The sequence below is a fragment of the Melitaea cinxia genome, chromosome 23 (assembly GCF_905220565.1).
Source record: "Melitaea cinxia chromosome 23, ilMelCinx1.1, whole genome shotgun sequence".
Lineage (NCBI taxonomy): Eukaryota > Metazoa > Arthropoda > Insecta > Lepidoptera > Nymphalidae > Melitaea > Melitaea cinxia.
Window position 1 is genome coordinate 100,452 of NC_059416.1, and position 22,973 is coordinate 123,424.

The 22,973-nt window shown below is 36.7% G+C and overlaps 1 protein-coding gene across 1 annotated transcript in view; it reads left to right on the forward strand.

The window, feature by feature from the left end:
* The window catches only part of LOC123664906 (protein Skeletor, isoforms D/E-like), a 120,374-nt gene that overhangs the window by 45,844 nt on the left and 51,557 nt on the right, over positions 1-22,973 (forward strand). Inside the window, exons 3-6 of the mRNA XM_045599276.1 lie at positions 4,799-4,983; positions 14,640-14,802; positions 21,448-21,575; positions 22,375-22,512. Coding sequence (XP_045455232.1) covers positions 4,799-4,983; positions 14,640-14,802; positions 21,448-21,575; positions 22,375-22,512 — 614 coding nt within the window. The remainder of the gene's footprint in view (positions 1-4,798; positions 4,984-14,639; positions 14,803-21,447; positions 21,576-22,374; positions 22,513-22,973) is intronic.

Below are 22,973 nucleotides of genomic sequence, written 5' to 3' on the forward strand. Positions count from 1 at the left end.
ATTCTATTACTGAATCCATAAGTCTCTTTTTTGCATTGTTATTTTGCACGACATTGGCCACGTTTAAATATTCTGTCGAATGAAATATAAATATGTTTTCGTGAAACAGAGAGATCCTTTTAGAGTTTTCATTAGCGCGTTTTGGAGGCAACGATTTCATAAATGTACCATCGTTCTCTACCGTGAGTTATTTTTACTGCTCATGTTTGTTTTGCTCTTTAATTTATTAGCAAAGTTCTGTTTTTCAGTTTTACGAAAAAAATTTTTTTTTGTGATTTGTTTACGTTATTTTAATAAATATTTATAAGTATGTGTGTGTAGTTCAGGAACCTCTCATAATATAATCATAATAATAAAAAATAATTTATTTGTGTATGTATGTATTTTATGTATGTATCTATTTTATGTATGTATGTACATGTTCATGTATGTGTGTCTGTAGTCAATTTTACATCCACTTTATATTATTAATTCTGAATAAGTTTATAGATTTATAATCACTCTTGCACTTCTGTGCCCCGCGATAACAGCAATTCTCACCTCCATGGGTAGACTGGTAGAGATCTCTTCTAGAGATAAGTTTGCCCTTGCAACTTTCTTTGTAAATATGATATTTACTTGTTTCTTTTTTAAAGGCAATAAAGAATATAATAATATGTGTGTGTTTGTGTATGAGTGTGTGTGAGTCGACGTACATTTAATACATTGCTTATTATTTGATTGAGTTTTACTGTGTTGACACAGTCTTAGTTAGTTACATGACTTTCAAAAGATTGATAAGTCAACCATTCTGTATGATTTCATAAAATCATACAAAAAAGCCAACTTCAAGTAAAACTTCGTAAGAGGACGCAAACTCAAACAAAACGGAAAATCTATTAGTATAAGATATTAGTTTGTCGAATCTGAAAAGTTAAGATAGTGGTCGGTTTGTAGTTGCTCCGTGGAGGGCTCGCCTTAATCCGCCGAGTTCAGACAGTGGGCTCAAGAGGTAGCCGCTAGTTTTAAAGTTCTTTTATAGATAGGGATTAATAAAAATGATTGTAAAAATGTTGGACGAGGATTGCGGAAAACCGGGATGTCTGGCGTGAACTTGGGGAGGCCTATGTCCAGCAGTGGACTACGATAGGCTGAACTGACTGATTGAAAAATGCTCGTAGAGATAAAACATCACTTACCACACATCACCAAAAGAGCCGGATAATTTTTATTTTTCACGGTATTAAAAAATTTATGATAGAAAGAAATTATTTTAGAAACTCCGACATGACTATTTTTTACACTCTGTTTTACCCGTGTCAAATGCCGATGTAGTACCAGTTGGCTGTCAATTACTCGCTTCGTTTCATAGAACAAGTTAATGAAGCTGCGACCGATCAATTATGTTATAAAACGCGACTAATTCGTGACGAACTTTCATACTAACAATGACCTCCGCTTTCACTTAGGCGAGCATCTGGCGATACAATTAACAACATTACTTTCTATTCACATAATGACGGTAGATTGAAAACCAATCGATGCTAATGATTTATGTAAATTACTTCGATCATATGAACGGACTTATTTCCGGTTCTCTTCTACTGCTTAGAAAGAACTAGCCGATAGCCTTTTCCATACTTATTGTTATTAATTGAATTTCTTTCACTAAGAAACTTTGGGTGTCAGGATTCCAACGGTTTTTAGTACAGTATTTTATTATTAGTAGTATTATTAGTAGTATTTCATAAATATTTCTTTTTCTATTGATTTTTGTTGAAGAATATTCTTATATACGAAAAGGTGCAGTCTGTATCAGTTGTAATAATAATTAACGCAGTCCACGGCTTTCAGCATTATTCGAAAAATAGCACGGTTGGTTTTGTGAGATTATATATTATATATTTTAGAGAAACAGGGAACGAATTGATGTTTTTTTCTGCTTACAAATGAATAATTTTCCAATTACTTTCGAAACTTTTTTTTTTTAAGATGAATAAACATGATAATGTAATCTTCTACTAATTCTGTTTGTCACCCTAAAAGTTGTTTTTATATTTTCGTTAAATCAAATTAAATAGTCGTCATGACGTGCAATGCGAACGATAGTTTCTGATATTTGCAGTAATCTGTATCGGGAGCGGAGTTATGGTACGGCGCGATATTGGAATAGTTCTGACATGCAGAGTGTGTGGAGTGTGCGAAGTTGGCTGCTCTAGCAAAAGACGGGCTTATCGCTGTACGAAAAGTTTTTCTCACAAGCGACAACTGTCCGATTGACAAAATTAAGTTTTCCTCTTCTATCAATTGAATCTTGAAGGCAAATAAACACACACACTCACACAACACATACACACACAAACAAACATGCACACACATAGAGGGAAGAAAAAATCAGTCGAAGTATAGCGGTGATTTTTGATACCGTATCTTAATACTTTTAATTATTTTTTCAATAAATCCGTGTTCAAAACCACTCGATGGAAACGAATATTTAAATAAATACAACTAAAAGTAACAACAAACTGATAGTCATTTGCGGAAGGAAGGAGATCTCATTTTATTAATTTATTTAAATTACCAATTATGGTAGAACTTACTGCGCTCGTCTAAATCCGCTGCAACGGTTAAACTATTTACTGTCGTCGCTACTAACTTGCTAAATTACCTTTTATTCGACACGAGAATGATTAACGCCCGCTTAAATACAATTCATACAAATGAATAAAATTAAAGACTATGTCAACGATTTACTTTCTGAGTTTGTTACCAATTCTTCTCAGTAGTCTACTTTATGAATCGGTGATATCTACAATGTAACAACAATCAATTTATTCAAAACTAAAATACATATAGTTATAATTTATAAGTCGATTTGGTTGTTTGTTTGAAGGCTTGTCTTAGGAACAACTGGCTTGAATTGAAAAATTCTTGTTGTGTTAGATAGCCTGATTGCCGAAGAAGGTAGAAGACTATATAGAAATTTTAAGACATTTTTCTCTTAAATTAAGGCGGGTGTAGCGGTGGGGCACACCTCGTAATTTATGAAATGGCTACTCAAAGGACGGTTTTGAAGCCTACTGGGATGAAGAAATTTTTAATTGTGATTTATTTTTTGATTGGCAGATATGAAATGAAACATTTTTCTTTTACGAAATAAATTAATAAAAAGTGTTTAAATGTGAAGAATTGTTCATCGAGGAGAATCGTCAAGGCTTTAAATCACTTCGTGTATGACCGCGACTGCGGCTCGTATATCATATTATTGCTTTTCACTGTGGAGGCTGTAATTTAAGATTTTTTTGATTTAGTGTAGCAGTAAATTGTGTTTTTGTCAAATTGTTTCTCGGGGACATTAGGAGATATTTCGTTTATATTCGTATTTTTTCTAAAAAGAGAGAAATTCGTGGGAAAAACTGGAAGCAACAACAACTGGCTGTTACGCTATTGGTTCAGATTTGATTCCTGTCCATGACAACTGACATATGGCCTATACTAACGTATAGGCCATATGTATTATGTTAGACCGTGTATGTTTATGTTCTGGGTTTTCCATCACCCACTTTCAATAAAAGCAAATTGCCTACAAGTGTCAAAATATTCAATTATCATACCAATATTACAAAGAATAAAAAAGACACGTGCATTTAAGGCTACGATCTCATGGTGAGTATGAAGCGTTTACTTAATAAGGATGGTAAAATATATACTATGATTAATTTTATAGATATACTCGCAAATATAAAATAAAATAAATATAATAATATGCGCAAAAAAATCCTACCTCTAAAACTATCAGTGGCCCTCTACTATATTTTGTATGTAATAAGTAAGTTTGTAATATATTACAGTTATTTAGCTATTATATATTATTAGCACTGTGTGCCCCGCTATATAACACACTCTCATGACCATTGGTTGACTGGAAGAGATCTCTTCTAGGGATAAGTCAAGATATTAGTAGATAGTGCAATAAAGTATATAATAATATGTATTATACATATAAAACTTCCTCTGGTATCACTCTATTTTCGGAAGAAAACCGTATCAAAATCCGTTGCGTAGTTTTAAAGATCTAAGCGTACAGACAGCGGGAAGCGACTTTGTTTTATCCTATGTAGTGATTTATCAAATGTTAATAATGAGCGAACAATGTTGTAGGACCCGATATAAGATTTTAAACAGTAAATTCTTCAAACGCCTCACCCCCGGCGCCATGTTTCACACCTCGTTTACATCTCAGAGAGTATCGAGCCCTTTTATACGTCACGATTTGACTTTTAAATTCCGTTTTTTACGACGAATCGTAATGAGATGCTCTGAGAGCCGGAGCCTCGCATGTTCACGTTCGCCGGCAAATGATGATACCCTTTTATATGTCAGTATGAAAAAAAACGGTAATTTAGTAAGGACTAGACTGAGGTCACGGCTTTACTTGCTTTGCTTTTTTTGGATGAAACAAGTTTTGCAATTATTGTTTCTGAATAATGAAACTTTCTAATTATGAATGGTGGTGGCATAGGTTAAGTAATAAAAACAGTTAATTATGAGATAGATAATCACAATTGTACACATACAAGCAATGAAGACAGAATTTCCTTTAAATAACAATTTGAGACAGCGGGAGGTGCCTCAATTGTTAGCTAGCCAGGAACGGAGTCTTAGATAGCACTGGTTACAGGCCAGTCCCCTCTCTCTAAGACTTTATGTGGAAGAATCAATGGTCTGTGTCCCATCCACCAGCTGATGACAACATTAGTAGCTCAGTACGAATACAATTAGCTATAGATAAGCGACTAATAGGCATCGTTTTCCCCAGCGGCATATTTCTACGTGGGCACATCGAAGACCCCCAACGCGGCCGGCGCTCTCCGACTGCGCGACGAGCGCGGCGGCACGGGCCCGCTGCGGCGCTACCGCGGGGAGGGCGTCACGCTCTCTCTGCCCGACGGCAAGACCCTCAGAGACGTCAACTGGTTCTCCGTCTGGTGCGATGATTTCTCTGTAAGTATATTTTTAACTTAATTAGACTAGCATAGCAACCAATATAACTATATACTTAGGCTATGATAAATTATTATTATTAAATTTAGGTTTCATACACGTTAATTTGAGGAAAAACAGCCTACAGCCTATATTATAATTTTAGTCTATATTATAATATTAGTATATGTTGACATAGGGCTATATATAGCTAGCAGACCAGCACAGTTAGAAATTTACCTGACCTATCAGTATCTATCTACACGGGAAGTGCTAAATAAATAAACGGCCCCGCCGTCTATAGACGCTTGCAACACCAGAAGCGATATCAATACGCTGTCGACTTTATCCCGCAGTAAATATGTTCGCCACAGGACACATTTATTTTGTTGTGTTTTTCTATTTTGAGGTACATCCCCAGTCAATACAACAAATTATAAGAAGGATATTTTCTGCTTTGCCTTACCTCGACAAAACTTATCTTAAATTTGTATTAAATGCAGTATTTCTTAACTCAAAATAAAATGTGTCACGAATTTCGAAATGGTTCAATGAATCATAACAAGTAATTAATAAATAATATAAGTAACAACCCTACTCCTTTACACTCGCAATGGCTCGCACAGGTGTACTAAGTGTGGGGATCGTAATACATGGAACAAACAAACATCACTTAACAATTTTTTTTATTTTATTTTTTATTTTATTTTATTTAGGAAACAAACAGTACAGTAATACAAAGAAAAAAATCATATAAAACTAATACATAAACCAATAAAGTTTCCAATAGTAATCAATTCATTAATAAGCTAAAAAGCACACATTAATCAGAAATAATTGATACACACAAAAATATAAATAATTCAAACAGTAGTAAATTGAATAATTAGGTAAACATGTACGAATAGAAACATTTCATACAATCATCAATTAAATAATAAATAATTAAAAGATAATAAAATTCAGATATATACAACATTAAAAATTAATCATACCAACTATAATACAATTATAATTAAATTAATTTATAACAAAATCAAACCAACCTACTAGAAATTCATGAATTATGTAAATAATTAATGATAAATTAAAAATTAAAAATTTATTGCAATATCCATACGACGTATTAAACGTTTGTATACGATTGTGCAATCGCTTTTCGCGTTACTGCATTGATCAGCCTTTGTGATCGCTCAAATCAAATCAAAAATCTCTTTATATAAAAAGGGTTGAAAAGGACTTTTAAATTGTCTATCTACAATTGTTTAATTATATTCACACGATAGAAGTGTAACTTCTAAAAAGACTGCCGAGAAATATATTTTTGTAAAATATTCCATTTTTTTATTTTTATGTATGCTTTCCTATTCTCTTACCGACTCAATCCTATACATTTAAGTGTTTGTTTCTTTGTCGTGACGTACAATCGTTTCATCAAGGTTCAAATGAAAATGATTCTGAAGAGGTTTCACTTAAAAAAATAAAACCTATCTTAATCTTCAATGATCTAACCTAATCTTCAAACTAACCATGACTTGGGTATCTTTAAATCAAGAGTGAATAGGTGTCTTCTAGGCAAGCGCGCACCATCTTAGGCGGCATCTTCACTTAACATCAGGTGAGATCGCAGGCAAGCGCCAGTCTATATATATATAAAAAAATATCTCAAGTCTATACAGCAGTGACGCTTAAAGACATATAACTAAAATTAATTACTAATAGAGGCAGAGACAAACACAAATATTGTTTGTAACAATCTGTTGAAAGAGAACATCGGATCGGAGCAGTTAGCGCTAACATAAACATCAACTTGCATCGATTGCAAATACGTTGCGACGTACGGGCCTCGACCGCCTCCTTGTTTAACCATTACCACCTCCGTGAAGCAGGATCAACATAAACTATGGACAACGAGGACTAGAAAGCTTAGAGTCAAGTTTCTTATTGAGCCAAAATATCTCTATAGTATTAAATAGTAGTTTCAACTTTTTTGATTAAAGCTCAAAAAGACTACTATTTAAAGTAAAACTTCAAAATATTACTATGAAAACAAGGAATGTGAATTTATTATAAGTTATTTCAATTTTAAGCCCAAAAGAATAATAATTTTGAATATTTATTTCAACTATAATTTTTGATAAGTTTTCGTGGTTTGAAATATACGCCATCAGACAATTGGTATCCAAAAGCACGACTATATTAATGTGGCTATTAATCTCAAGGAATTATTTACTTACCAAAATAGAAGTTACAATCAAATACTATCAAATAAATCGTCTTAATGTTTTGATAGCATAAATTCACAAATTCTGAATTTATTATATTCTAGCTTTGTACATTCAATATGTTTTTTGTACACTTATAAAAAATAATTAAACAGATTTTCATTTGATCAATTAGCTAAATTACACAAGCCCAGCTAACAAGGAAACGTCAAATAGTTAATCTACAGATTTGCTCTAAGAACGCTGCAGACATCAGGTGCCTTCACAATAATCGTCTGCAAGCTTATCTCTGCGGCGCGTCACTCACAGCTGAGTTGAGTCGTGTTCGAGTCTCCCGGGACTCTACCTCGACCAAACGCTTCCGACGAACACGCCAGTTTCAGCTCGTTTATCAGTTTTGAGCTCAGTTTGACTTGATACGTGTATGAAGTTTTTTAATTTACGTTTTACTAGAATGATTAGTTTTACTTTCTCGTATGTCTCCCTTTTTTTTGTCACCCGCCTGCCCAGCGTGGTGACTATGGGCTAAACACACGAGTTCACGCTATTTTTGGCGTGAACTTTTAGACGCCTATGTCCAGTAGTGGACTGCGAGAGGCTGATGTGATGATGATGATGATGATGTTTCGTTTGTACTAGTATTATTTTCTATTAATATATATTTTTTGTCTTTTCTAAGTTCTAAGCTGTATATTTATTGACACTTAACGCAGATGGCTGCGATCCTTCCTTCTGCACCAGGTTCTATTCTCACCTCGAGTCTAGATGACTATACTCGTAGTATATATATTTATTTGTATACGAATTACTTGTGTGTAGTAGTTGTTGTAGTGTGTGCTGTGTGGCTACGGCACTAAAGAATTTAGCCACCCCCTCTCTTCCCGTGGGTGTCGTAAGAGGCGACTAAGGGATAACAAGGTTCCACAACCACCTTGGAACTTAAGAAGCCGACCGATGGCGGGATAACCATCTAACTGCTGGCTTTGAAATACACAGGCCGAAGACGGGCAGCAGCGTCTTCGGTGCGACAAAGCCAGTACTGCGGTCACCAACCCGCCTGCCCAGCGTGGTGACTATGGGCAAAACACATGAGATCATGTTATTTTTGGCGTAAACTTGTGGAGGCCTATGTCCAGCAGTGGACTGTATAGGCTGTAATGATGAATTACTTGTGTCTTTTTTATTTAAATATACATTTATTACAAAAAATGAATCTATTCTTCTTCTTAAAGTGCCATCTTATCACGAAGTTCGGTAACCATTTTCCGCGGCCCCGAATAACGAACGGGTGCTTTTCCCAAACCATTAGATATTGACGAACGTGTGTGTTTGTTAAATATACGTATTTATTTTTTATTTTTTTATTTATTATTATAAATTATTGTTTCTCTTAATACAATATATACATATTGTTTTCTAATGTTTACGCGAATTTTACTCATTTAATGAAACAACTTTTTTCCATGGTCACGGGAGGACAGTCCTCCCGTGGCCATGGTTGCTGTAAAGTATCCGAAATGTCGGGAATCAAAAGTTAATAATAAACCGCGACAAAATCCGAAAAAAGTTGTTTCATTAAACAATATATACATTCTTATATTAAGATAATAAAGTTGAGTACTTTATTTGAAAATACATACGAAATAGTTTAATAGTCTGGTCTTAAAAGTTCGTCTTGCGTTCGGAAGCTTATTGTAAAGCTTACGAGTACTCATGTGAGCGGAGTGATCATAAACGAGGATGAGTGTAAACACACACTCACATATACTCTACTATATAAACAGAAATTCTCATAAAACTAAAAAGGTTTAAGTAGTAATGAAAAAGTTTTTTATAGACTATTTATTAAATTACTTGAGTTTGATATAAAGTAACTAAAACTGAAATTACATGAATTATGGTTTTAACGATGAATTAGCGCTGACAAAACTAAACTTACAAAATCTGAAATCTCTTTATTGCATCAACATATATTATACAATTGTAAAATAAAATCAATATTTAAAAAATTAATATGTATATGCCAGTCAGAAATTTAGGGTTAGAATTACATGATTATTTCTCCTAAATAAAGGTATAATTTAGTTTTAACTAAAATTAGACCAACAAAGCTACAATCAATGCAAAAAGTCAATGTTCGTGGTCTCAGCTACCAGGGGATAAGCAAAGCGAGGAAGACAAACAGCCAACTGGCAGGTGACGCTCCACAGGCCAGCGAGCTGAGTAATGGCGGCGGGGATGGACGGTCTCGTTCCAATGAATCTTACTCGCTTCCAGGCGGTCTAGAATATTCTAAATTGTATTTACGGTTGAACATTTATTGTACTCGTATTCCTATTAACGACTAAATTTATAAGTAAACCATGGTGGTTGGTGATAATATAGGCTATATTTGTACGTAAATTCGTAAAAAGTAATTTCATATACCTAATTGAGTGGGGTGAGGATTGCGGAAAAGCGATACCGCTTGGCGCGATCCTGGGAGGCCTATATCCAGTGGAATGCGATAGGCTGAAGTGAAGTGATAGCCAATTGTTCCATTCTAATTGTATGACAAAGTAAAAAAAGTCTTAACATGTCAAAACTGCTAATAGTGGAAACTTTACTGATTTCAGTTATTGTAATTAGTCATAATATAATAATTTCATATAAAATTGTATGTTTCTCAAATAAAAAAATAAATAAATAAATAATAAAATAAAAACCGCTATAGAGTACTAAGCAAAATGAATTTTGAGTATTCTGTGTTTTTGAACCAAAAAATCACACTTTACAATTATATATTAAATTCCGAAATTTAATTAAAAAGCACTCAATAAACTTAAAAGTTTCTCGATTAACGCCAAGTTAATTAATTTGCGATTAACGTCTGAAGTATACGCCGCCGACTTAAGTCTCATTTAAACCAACGGTTATGAAATTGTCGAAGTAATTCTTGGCCCATGATGTAATTCATTACGTTTCAATAGATTCTTATCGAGATTCACTACACGCTGTGAAGACTTCTGTTTTTTTCTTTTTAATGACAATTATTTCGCAATGTTCTCGGTAATACGATTGCGAGCAGCGAAATAATGAGAGCGATCGAAAGTCGCAGCTTCACGAGATCTGTGGAGAGCAAACAATGAGCGAGCAATGATTGTCGAGCTCTATAAAGTGGATTAACGCGACACTGCGCTACGAGATTGATACTGTTCGTTAAAGTGGTGTGAGATGGGGTTTAGGATGAGCTGGGAATACTGCGTTTTGAGATTAATTTTAGTCTTAAAGATAGTCGATTATATAGTGGTGATATGAGGAGGTTCCTCAGCCTTTACTACCGGCGGCCTGGGTACATATTTGTAGTAAATATACGTATTAATAATACACATGCAAATAAATTATATTACATCCTGACTTGGGGTAGATATCGGACCCACAACCGGTAGCTCAGAAAGTAGGACCACTGTATCACGGGCTAGTTAAATATATTCGTATATTACGTGAGTGATAGACAGTATATAGAATGAAAAATTGTGATCAAAGGCTTAATCGGGTTAAAACCTGACACCGGATAACTATTTTTATATTTTTAAATATTTTCGTTTTAACTTTTTTATAAATACAATTAAAAATATATTAATCTATAATATATATAAAAGCGAAAGGTCACTCATTCATCACGAAATCTCCGAAACTATAACACCTACAAACTTGAAATTTGGCAGGTAGGCTCCTTATAAGACGTAGGCATCCGCTAAGAACGGATTTTACGAAACTCGACCCCTAAGGGGCTGAAACGGGGGTTGGAAGTTTGTATGAAAGTCCTATGTTTTTGAAGTAAGAAACTTAAAATTTAAAATGTAAGCTCGATAGATGGTAAAAAGGTGACCAAATCATGAATATTTAGAAATCAACCCCTTTTTGGGCTTAAAACGGGGGATCTTAGGTTGACTCACTGATCACGAAATCTCCGAAACTATAACACCTAGAAACTTGAAATTTGGCAGGTAGGTTCCTTATAAAGCGTAAACTACCGCTAAGAATGAATTTTACGAAACTCGATCCCTCAGGGGGTAAAACGGGGGTTGGAAGTTTGTATGAAAGTCCTATGTTTTAGAAGTAAGAGACTTGCAATTTAAAATGTATGCTCTATAGATGATAAAAAGGTGTCCAAATAATCTATCTTTAGAAACCAACTCCCTTTTGGGGTTAAAACGGGGGATGGTAGGTTGACTCACTCATCACGAAATCTCCGAAACTATAACACTTAAAAACTTGAAATTTGGCAAGTAAGCTCCTTATAGGTCGTAGACATTTACTAAGAACGGATTTTACGAAACTCGACCCCTAAGGGGCTGAAACGGGGGTTGGAAGTTTGTATGAAAGTCCTATGTTTTTGAAGTAAGAAACTTAAAATTTAAAATGTAAGCTCGATAGATGGTGAAAAGGTGACCAAATCATGAATATTTAGAAATCAACCCCTTTTTGGGCTTAAAACGGGGGATCTTAGGTTGACTCACTGATCACGAAATCTCCGAAACTATAACACCTAGAAACTTGAAATTTGGCAGGTAGGTTCCTTATAAAGCGTAAACTACCGCTAAGAATGAATTTTACGAAACTCGATCCCTCAGGGGGTAAAACGGGGGTTGGAAGTTTGTATGAAAGTCCTATGTTTTAGAAGTAAGAGACTTGCAATTTAAAATGTATGCTCTATAGATGATAAAAAGGTGTCCAAATAATCTATCTTTAGAAACCAACTCCCTTTTGGGGTTAAAACGGGGGATGGTAGGTTGACTCACTCATCACGAAATCTCCGAAACTATAACACTTAAAAACTTGAAATTTGGCAAATAAGCTCCTTATAGGTCGTAGACATTTACTAAGAACGGATTTTACGAAACTCGACCCCTAAGGGGGTGAAACGGGGGTTGGTAGTTTGTATGAAAGTCCTACGTTTTTGAAGTAAGAGTCTTGAAATTTAAAATGTATGCTCTATAGATAGTGAAAAGGTGTCCAAATAATGTGTCTTAAGAAATCAACACCCTTTTGGGGTTAAAATGGAGGATGGTAGGTTGACTCACTCATTACGAAATCTCCGAAACTATAACATATACAAACTTGAAATTTGACAGGTAGGTTTCTTATAGGACGTAGACATTTGCTAAGAACCGATTTTACGAAACTCGACCCCTAAGGGGGTGAAACGGGGGTTGGTAGTTTGAATGAAAGTCCTATGTTTTTGAAGTAAGAGACTTGAAATTTAAAATGTAAACTCTATAGATGGTGAAAAGGTGTCCAAATAATGTATTTTTAGAGATCAACTCCTTTTTGGGGTTAAACCGGGGGATGGTAGGTTGGCTCCCTCATAACGAAATCTCCGAAACTATAACAGATACAAACTTGAAATTTGGCAGGTAGTTTCCTTATGGGGTGAAAACATCTGCTAAGAACTGGTTTTATGAAATTCAACCCTTAAAGGGGTAAAACGGGGGTTGGAAGTTTGTATGAAAGTTCTAAATTTTTGAAGTACGAGACTTAAAATGTAAAATGTGTGCTCTATAGATGATGAGATGGTGTCCAAATAATGCATCGTAATCTATATATATATCACCAACCCGCCTGCCCAGCGTGGTGACTATGGGCAAAACACATGAGTTCACGTTATTTTTGGCGTAAACTTGTGGAGGCCTATGTCCAGCAGTGGACTGTATAGGCTGTAATGATGAATCTATATATATAAAAGAGAAAGGTCACTGACACTCATCACGAGAACTCAAAAACCGCTGGAGGGTTCATCCATCCAGGATGGACAAAGATGAAATTTGGCAGGGAGGTAGATTATAGTTAGTAGACGTCCGCTAAGAACGGATTTTGCGATATTCCACCGCAAAGGGGCTTAATTGGGGTTGATAGTTTGTATGAAACATATAAGTTCGCCTGATAGGTTATTTATACTGCTGCCTGAAAATAAAACTAAGAATGAGGTGCATAGAGAGGTTTTATAAAAACAACTATTAAATTATACTAAATTGTGCCTTTTAAAAAGTTACTCAGTGTGATAAGCATTTCAAGTAACTGAAATAAAACAATAATTTGCGTTAAACATCTTAATAGTAATGCATATCTTTATAACCACGCGGATGTAGTCGCGGGCAACAGTTAGTGTATTATAAAACAAAGTCTCCAAAAGCGTATGTGATAGATTCCCTCAAAATCTACTGAACGGATTTTCATGCGGTTTAAGAGGAAGGTTTACGTAACGGCTAAGCCGATTTTGATGAGAGTTTCACTGGAAGTTTGTCGGGAAAACTTTGTGACACACTGATTTCAACGCGGGCGAAGCCGCGGGCACAGCTAGTAGGTTAATATATTAAAATAAAAATTTGTAATGTCGTTGTATTTGTACAATTGTATTATTAGCAGTAAGCTGGAGCGATGAAATTGACTAACAAAATTGTAAAATACACGTTCTCATCGCGGACGTCGTAACAAAACTGTAAACAAACTGACAACTGGAGTATTCTGCTACGGACAGTCAATCAAATTAAAAGTTGATTATTAGCCTTTGACTACAGTTTTTGTTACATTTACTGTCTATCACGTAATATACGAGTATATTTAACTAGCCCGTGATACAGTGATCCTGCTTTCTGAGCTAGGGGTTGTGGGTCCGATATCTACCCCAAGTCAGGATGTAATATACATTTATTTGCATGTGTATTATTAATACGTATATTTACTACAAATTTATATTTATTCCAGTATGCTGATACCTAAAACATTGTTTATGTAACGTTTAATGGTAAGTTTCCTAAATTAGGAATGAACGACCGTGTGTATGTAAAGCATAGACATTTTATTAATATACATACTTTGCAAAATTTTCATTCATTTGATTTAATGGATTTCGTTGGTGATTATTTTAAGACTGATTCAGCAAATTAGTACAAAGGCGTGTCAATGATGTGTCAAAGCATAATAGAGGACTCACCTAATAATTGATTAGATGTTTGTGTTGCCCTTAACATGATCTGCGGTTTTGTGCACGTAAATTTTTCACCGTTGATCCGTATGGCAGCACTGCTCTGCTCCTGACAATCATAGCATGAGTTACTGCTTTTATTTTAGTACCTTTTTAATGCAATGAAAAATGCACTGGTCGGTTTTGATAGCTTTATATATAGCTGACGTTCTTTGCGGTACCATCTGTATTGATATTTATATATCCCGTTCTGTCAATATGAATCGTAGCGTGATGTATGTGCCTAGGTTACTTTAAGATAGTGTATATTTCTACATAAAAAATGATATTTTTTAAATTGGTTCATCTGTTTGGTATTTATTTCTCCTGTTCCAATAAAAGTTGCAGTGTGATGCATTATAGCCTAAACAGGCTCAAAATAATGATATATTCTAGATGTAAACAGAGACAAGTAGTTGGAATTAATGCAAACATTCAATCCACAGGTAAACTTTGGCTCCGTAGACATACCTCGCTCGCTGGAGTACCCGAAACCAGCTAAGATCGGTGCTCTGCGCGGTGTGCACGGGGTCTCTTCTGACCCCATCGTCATCGTGGACGCTCAAACACTTCTTGTGCCGAATTTCTCGTACGACGGTGAAGCACCTGGTATGTTATTATCCGTTTTTTTCTAGATATATTTATTTATTTTTATTTATTTATTTATTTTTATATTATTATTTCCAGCTGAGGTATCGTCATTTAACTATGGGACGGACTATATTGTGTATATATACTATTTGAAAACCTATTTTTAAGTCTATATTTACATTTAGGATACGTCTCACTAGAAGTCACTGGAAATTACTATTAACGATAGTGATTATACGCAAAGATATGGTTTAATTAATACTGCACAAATCGGGACACATTCTTTAATTCCTTCTGTAGATTCAAGAATGTCTTCTGATATTTTACGCTTGCATTTTGTAATCTACTTAAAATAGTTGATATTTGTACGTACTACGTAGGTTACATCACCAACGAACGTACAATAAAGTCGAGGTAGTATTATTAAAAGCCACAAAGTTAGGAAAGCAATCTCGGTGAGTGCAGCGCCCCGCAGCTGGTCCTCGCGAATTAAGCTCCGGCTCCGAGCGCCGACTCGCGGGAAATCGTCCGTGTGATGGCGAGTCCTTGGTATACTTGAGGATGTACTTCCATTTTTAGCCTTTAATTTAAAAGCATAAGAAAAACCAAAAAAAGTGTCTTTCAGTGTATCCAAATTTCAACGGCTTGCCATTTCGTTTAGGTAAATGTTAGTAGAAGTTAGTCTATTTTTATTTATTTATTTATTTACTCTTTATTGTACACCACAATATGCAAATACAAAATAATAATAATACAGACAACTTAAGAATGTGTAGTACAAGAGGCGGTCTTATGGCTAGTTAGCCATTTCTTCCAGACAACCCGATTATATATTTATTATATATTTTTATATAATATTTAAAAAAAAAAAAACTGTAAAAACTGTAATTAATACATTCAGTAGATGTATTAAATGAAATAATATGACTCATACATATTAATCATTAGTGATTATTATTAGTTGAGTGTAAAATAAATGTTTTTTAATTTTATATAATTATTGGTATTTTTCATTCTCACTTCGGAAATGAATGGGGCTCCTGCAATGTTTAAGATAAATCCATTTACCAATGAGTTCACAGTAAACAGAGCTTTTAAAACCGACTCGATGAAAGAAGATAGAACTATTAATTACATGAACAGGTTCAAAGTACAAAGCCATCTAGAATTCTAGTCGTACGAGCGTGCAGTGCAGATGATCCACTTTACAGGTCATGCCTGATAACTCGCACAAGACCTGTGCAGTCAAATATACTAAATATCTGTACTAATATTACATTATCACGGAGTTTGTTTGTTTTTTTATTGGGTTGGGTTTTTTTTTATTGGGTGTCGTAAGAGGCGACTAAGGGATAACAAGGTTCCACAACTACCTTGGAACTTAAGAAGCCGACCGATGGCGGGATAACCATCCAACTGCTGGCTTTGAAATTCACAGGCCGAAGATGGGCAGCAGAGTCTTTGGTGCGATAAAGCCAGTACTGCGGTCACCAACCCGCCTGCCCAGCGTGGTGACTATGGGCAAAACACATGAGTTCACGTTATTTTTGGCGTAAACTTGTGGAGGCCTATGTCCAGCAGTGGACTGTATAGGCTGTAATGATTGTTTGTTTTGTTTGAAAGCACTTACTTAAATATTTATTTGCCAAGGAAGACCGAGTAAGGCCATATTTTAGCAGTTTTTTCCCAAAATTAACGCATGTTAAAATACGGGGTACAGCTAGTGTGTTATTATATTATGTAATATTAGGTTAATTCTGTGTATATTATGTATTGTATCTCATCTTGACAAATTATTGAATAATTTGAAACAGATCACAATCAATTGCCAAATGTTTGTAAAGAAATCGGGTCGATGAGTTTTATGACTTTCGTATATTACGACATAAGAGGATGGAAGAGGATGAGATTGGTGCAGCGCTCGGGCAGCTTAACCCGGGGGATGACGGAGTTACCACTGAACTCCTTAAAGCCGCAGGGCGACCTGTCCTGAAAGCCTTGGCAAGACTATTTAACGCCGTCATCCACCGAGGTACCACGCCGGAGGCGTGGTCCAGGAGTGTGGTGGTGCTGTTCTTTAAAAGAGGCGATAAGTCTCTGTTAAAGAATTACAGACCGATCTCACTTCTGAGCCACGTCTATAAGCTGTTTTCGAGGATTGTTACGAATCGTCTCGCCAGAAGACTCGACGAATCCCAACCACCAGAGCAGGCTGGGTTTCGAAATGGCTACAGCACCGTGGACCACATCCATACTGTTCGGCAGATTATCCAAAAGACGGAAGAATATAATCAACCGCTGTGTATGGCATTTGTGGACTACGAGAAAGCCTTTGACTCCGTCGAGACCTGGGCTGTCCTGGACTCTCTGCAGAGATGTCATATCGACTGGCGATATATCGAGGTACTAAAATCTATGTACGACGCGGCGACGATGACCGTTCATGTCAATGACCAAAGAACAAGACCTATTTCCCTCCGGCGCGGGGTAAGACAGGGGGATGTAATATCACCGAAACTGTTTACCACTGCGCTAGAGGATGTTTTTAAGACCTTAGATTGGGGGGAACGGGGCATCAACGTCAACGGTGAATTCATCTCTCACCTTCGTTTCGCCGACGATATTGTCATCTTTGCGGAGACGCTGGATGAGTTAGGCCAAATGCTGGCCGGCCTAAACGAGTCCTCTCGACGTGTCGGTCTCTGTATGAACTTGGATAAGACGAAAGTTATGTTTAACAACCAAGTCATACCGATACCGGTATCGGTCGATGGTACCCTTCTCGAGGTTGTTCAGGATTATATTTACCTAGGCCATACTATCCAACTAGGTCGCAACAACTTCGAGAAGGAGGCCGATAGGAGGATTCGGTTGGGCTGGGCGGCGTTTGGCAGACTCCGTCGAGTCTTCACTTCGAAGATTCCACAATGCTTGAAGACAAAAGTTTTCGAGCAATGCGTCCTGCCTGTGTTAACATACGGAGCCGAGACGTGGACACTGACCAAGGGACTGGTCCACAAGTTTAAAGTCGCTCAACGTGCAATGGAACGGGCTATGCTTGGGGTCTCTCTCAAAGACAGGATTAGAAATGAGACTATCCGCGAGAGAACGAAAGTAACCGACATAGCCCACAGAATTAGCAAGTTGAAGTGGCAGTGGGCTGGTCATCTGTGTCGCAGGACCGATGGCCGTTGGAGTAGACGGGTCCTAGAGTGGAGACCGCGTCTTGGCAAACGCAGTGTGGGACGTCCTCCGGCCCGTTGGACCGACGATCTACGTAAGATTGCCGGTGTAGGCTGGATGAGGATTGCGGAAGACCGGGATGTATGGCGCGAACTTGGGGAGGCCTATGTCCAGCAGTGGACTGCGATAGGCTGAAGTGATATTACGACATATGAATATTAAGTTAATATGATAGTAAATACCTGGTCCTTGCCGCTCATGTAGCTTCCAAGGCTTATAGTTTTGCGCCAATTTTTTGACAAATTAGAGCTTATGTCCCGCAGCAATCGAGACCGTATCGTCTCGGTGTCGCCAGTAGCCAACGGCCGCGTTTAATGTCAGTTTAACCGTCGCCATCGCTGTCCGCAGTCACATGACAATAGAGAACTTTTTTCATTTTACTAGCGTTAACACATTTTGTTTTTTAAAGCCAATTTTGCTCGTTGTGCAGGATTCAGAGGTTTTGTCCAATTTACTCGATACTGCCTTTAAATTGTATCAAACTCGCTCGGAAAAAAAATACGGCGTTTGTTTGCAAAGGAGATGAAATGAAGTACTTTTATTTTATGTGTTAGGAATATACGGGAAATTGTTTTTCGTAAAAGAAATATTTTGTAAATATTCTTTAGAAGGAATGTTACGTTGCTCTAAATTAAATTATTTGTGGATTGTTGATATTGACAGGGAACTTGTATTTGTTTCATTCAAGTAGGATAAATGGAATAAATTTAGTTTATCAGATAGCAGCGGTAACGTAACAAAAACTCATCTCGTTTTGAATTAGCGCAGACGATATTCATACCCTTCACGTGAGAACTAAGCCAGGCCAAAATATTTGTGTTAACCCTCTGCAGAATTTATCTTAAACATCCTTCCTAAGCCCCTTTTAGAAGTTAAACATTACGCCTCATCCTGTGTCGCAACTGTCTTCATCCGGCACCGATATGAAGGTAATATGCTTAAGCGTGAACATAACATTATTCAATATAAAACTGCCAACAATACCGTTTGTAAGGCATGAGTTTTCACAAACGAGAATAAAAGATATCTAGAAAAATTCTTTTAATTTAAGGGAGTATGTCATGTCACACTTTAATTTGCCGAAGCGTGAACATAACATTATTCAATATAAAATTGCCAACAATACCGTTTATAAAGCACGAATAAAAGATATCTGGGAAAATTCTTTTAATTTAAGGGCCTTTGCCATGTCACACTTTCATTTAAAACCAATACATTTTGAATGAATAATTTGAATGATATTCTGAATTTGCAAGATAATAATACAATAAAGGCTTCGAATACAGACAGGCAAGATAATAATCAAATATTAAAGCTTGTAAGAAAGTACACCATCAACGAGTAAAGTGCAACCTTAAACTTTAGTTAATGGTAAAGCGACAGTATTGAAACAGGGCCGAGGTCGTGTCATGTGCACGGATCGGAGCCGATAAGCGTCAGCGAAGTGATTGCCTCCTGCCGGCTGCCAGCTACCGGCTGCCGGCGCGAGCGTGCGATCAGACCGATCTACATAATACCTCGAGATCTGTTATCGGTTACCCTCGGTTAGACGGAATTTAGGTTAATATTTCCTGAGGTTGAATATAAATCAATTGTAGAATAGATTCTCGCTACAAGCATTTTTCAAGAGAAGCGGAATTAGTTTGACGTAGAGAAAATGCGCGAACACATTGTATTGTAGCTCGGGAACGTCGGGAAATGTTAATAATGTTGCAGCCTTGAGTCTGTGCTTTATGCAGCTAGAAATGTGAATAAAGATGCAGTTCCAAGTAACACAGTAGTAATTAAGAATATAAAAGAAATGATTAATGTACATAATTACTACAGCTAAAAGCGCTGTCAACTGTAATTGTAATAAAAGATACTTATCTTGTGTGACTTATTCTTTCATACCGCTTGCCTTATAGTTTCTTAAGGAGTGATTGACGATCAAGGAGTAAACTCTTGTAATGTAAAAAGTTGTTTCAAAATCAAAACTTACTTGATTGAAATAGGCTTCAAAAGCACTCTGTGTCGTCATTTTACAAATGAAAATTATATTTGTCTTAATCATAGTTCAGATTGAAACTACCACTGATTCGTAATGTAGGTACTGCAGAGAAGAATCGGTCAGAAACTCCACGGTTACTCTTTTGAAAAACATTTGTTTGATTTAAATTTAAATAAAAAATATAACTGAATTAATTTCAACTGGTTGGTTCGGTCTATCGGCAGACAGCGTTTAAACAATTGATGTGTGACGATTATTATGTAATTAATAGATGCTGTGATAGTAGGGCGATGAGATACTTTAGCATTACGTCGAATGTGTACCTAGTTATCTGCTGATAATGTCGACAACACTGATGTCCGGTAAAACTCGAATGAGTTTGTGGCATCTTATTATTAGTGATTAGTTATAATTATAATTTATATTCTTTCACGTATATTAATAAAATAAATAAATAATTATAAAATTAAGTTACACATATTACTTAGTGTTAGTTTGTTGCATTCGCCCAATTTTCAATGAGTTAACCATGTTTAAGTAAATACGAATGTTCGCGGGATTTTGTGTAAATACTTAACGTACAATTACGATTGAAAGTCAATTTCAATATTAATAACGTCCTGTGTTTTGATTATATTGCAAATATCAAATACTAGTACATTTTCCATTATGTTGATTCTAAGTAAACATACGAGTACGTTACTTGTGAAATTATATGCGCTTAGTTAATGTGTCGATTTTCGCTACACATACGAACATTTAAAATAAATAATCTACATAATTCAGTCGCCGACGACAGACGTTGTCCTGACATGTAAATTGTTAAGCAATTGTGAATGAAATAATTTCCTAATTAGACATTTTGTTAGACCGTTAGATAAATAATAAGCCAAACTTTAAAAAAATTAGCTGCCATTCTTGAGCCCTGCCGATTTTGCAATTATCAATACGCTTAGCTTAATTTCGTTGGCTCAACGTTCACAGCACTGGTTTGTGGCTGTTGCGCTGGCGGTTGCGGGTTCGATCCCCGCACATGACAAATATTTGTATTGGTCATACAGATATTTGCCGTGGTCTGGTGCAGTCCTTTTGGGTCTCCCCATCGTGCCTCGGAGAGCACGTCAGCACGTTAAGCCGGCGGTCCCAGTTGTTATCATGTACACCTGATAGCGATCGTACTCATAGTAGGTAATATATCCACCAACCTGCATTGGAGCAGCGTGGTGGATTAAACTCCGATTCTTCTCCAACATGGGGAAAGGGGCCAGGAGGGGCAGTGGAGTATTACAGGCTGAAGCGTAAGAGTATACATTTCGACAAATCCTTTTAATAAATGTAGATATTATAATTTCGTTGTCAAATTTCATATTTTAATGTATAAAATAGCAAAGTTTAAGTATATTTTAATTAGAGTACTTTAAAATGAACAGATGCAAAGTTCTGGGTGGGTCGCGGCGACAAGCCGTCCCCGCAGGGCATCCGGATACCGGACGAGAACGGCAAAGAAGCGCCGCTGCGCAAGTACGACAAGAAGACCATTGTCTTGACACTGCCCGGGGTGAGTGTTTGACACTATACTTACCTGTAAAACTATCTAAGTAATGTGGAATATGAATTTATATAATACAGATCCAAAAGTTTGTAAAACACGCAAGAATATTTTTTTTCATTACAAGTTTTTGAAAATTTTGTTGCAACTAACGCGGGTTTTAAGCTACGTCAGCCTTTGTCCGTCTATTGCAGACGATTTAGACAGTATCAGACAGACACTGTGTCGCCTAGGACACTCTTCAGGAAAACGCAGAGTTGCCTAAGCTCTGCGCCACCCTCTCGACCTCACTGGCTAGGCCCACAGAAACGACGAGTCGATACTTGTGTAGCCAGTTCGGCTGCAGGAGTCCTGCATTTTAGAGCTATTCCACGAATGCTTGACGGAGACCCCATTCCGGGTTTCAAATGAAGTTTTCCTTCTCCATGACCCCGATGATTATGAGCCAGGTTTATCCCTCGGTCGCCATTTACGACCGGCACGGGAAGACAGGGGGTGGTGCTATTCTACTCGGCCGGCACTACACGGCACCGTTGAACCTGGCCGAATTAATCTACGTAATATCCTACATACCAGAAACAAAAAATCAGTCAAATAAAACAAAGGCTTAAAACTGAAATTAATGATTGATTACATTTGTCAGTGTTATTACATATTTTAGAAATAGCATTTGGTGTATCCACTCTTTATAAATGTCTATAACGTGTCATCTAAGTTCTCTGTATAAATTTGTATATTTGCATAACGTAGCTCTTTATAAACCTCTAACATATAACGATATATGAGCGCGGGGTCGTGTGTGACTCAGGAGCTGACGGTGTTCGACATCGGGCACTTCGCGGTGTGGTGCGAGGCGTTCACGGTGAACTTCGGGCACGTGCCGCTGCCGCGCGCCGCGCTCGCCAACGTGCCGCCCAGCCTCAAGATGCTCGGCGTCTCCCCGCAGGTAACACGCTGTACTATAATACACCGCCACCCTTCACTCTACACACACCGTCACTCTCCATCACTCTCGAAGGAGACCAGTCAAATAAATGAGTAGTTTAGGGGACTTAGGGTGGGTCGGCAACGCGTTTGCGATGCTTGTGGTGTTGCAGGCATCTATAAGCTAAGGTAATCGCTTACCATCAGATGAGCCATAGGCTTGTTTGCTGACCAAGCTGTATATAAAAAAAGTTTTCTTATGTAGTTGAAAGCTTCCGTGTAATATAAAATTTATGAGTTCGTTAGTTTGTTTGAAGGCGGTATCCAAGGCTAGGGATCTAAATTAGTTATGTATGTTATGTATAGTTCATCGAGGACGGTTTGTCCTCGGACTAGACAGTTTTTACTTACATAATCACACACACTGCGACTTACAAGAGCGGAATTTTATTAATATCTTAGATGCGAAAGCTTGTAACGATA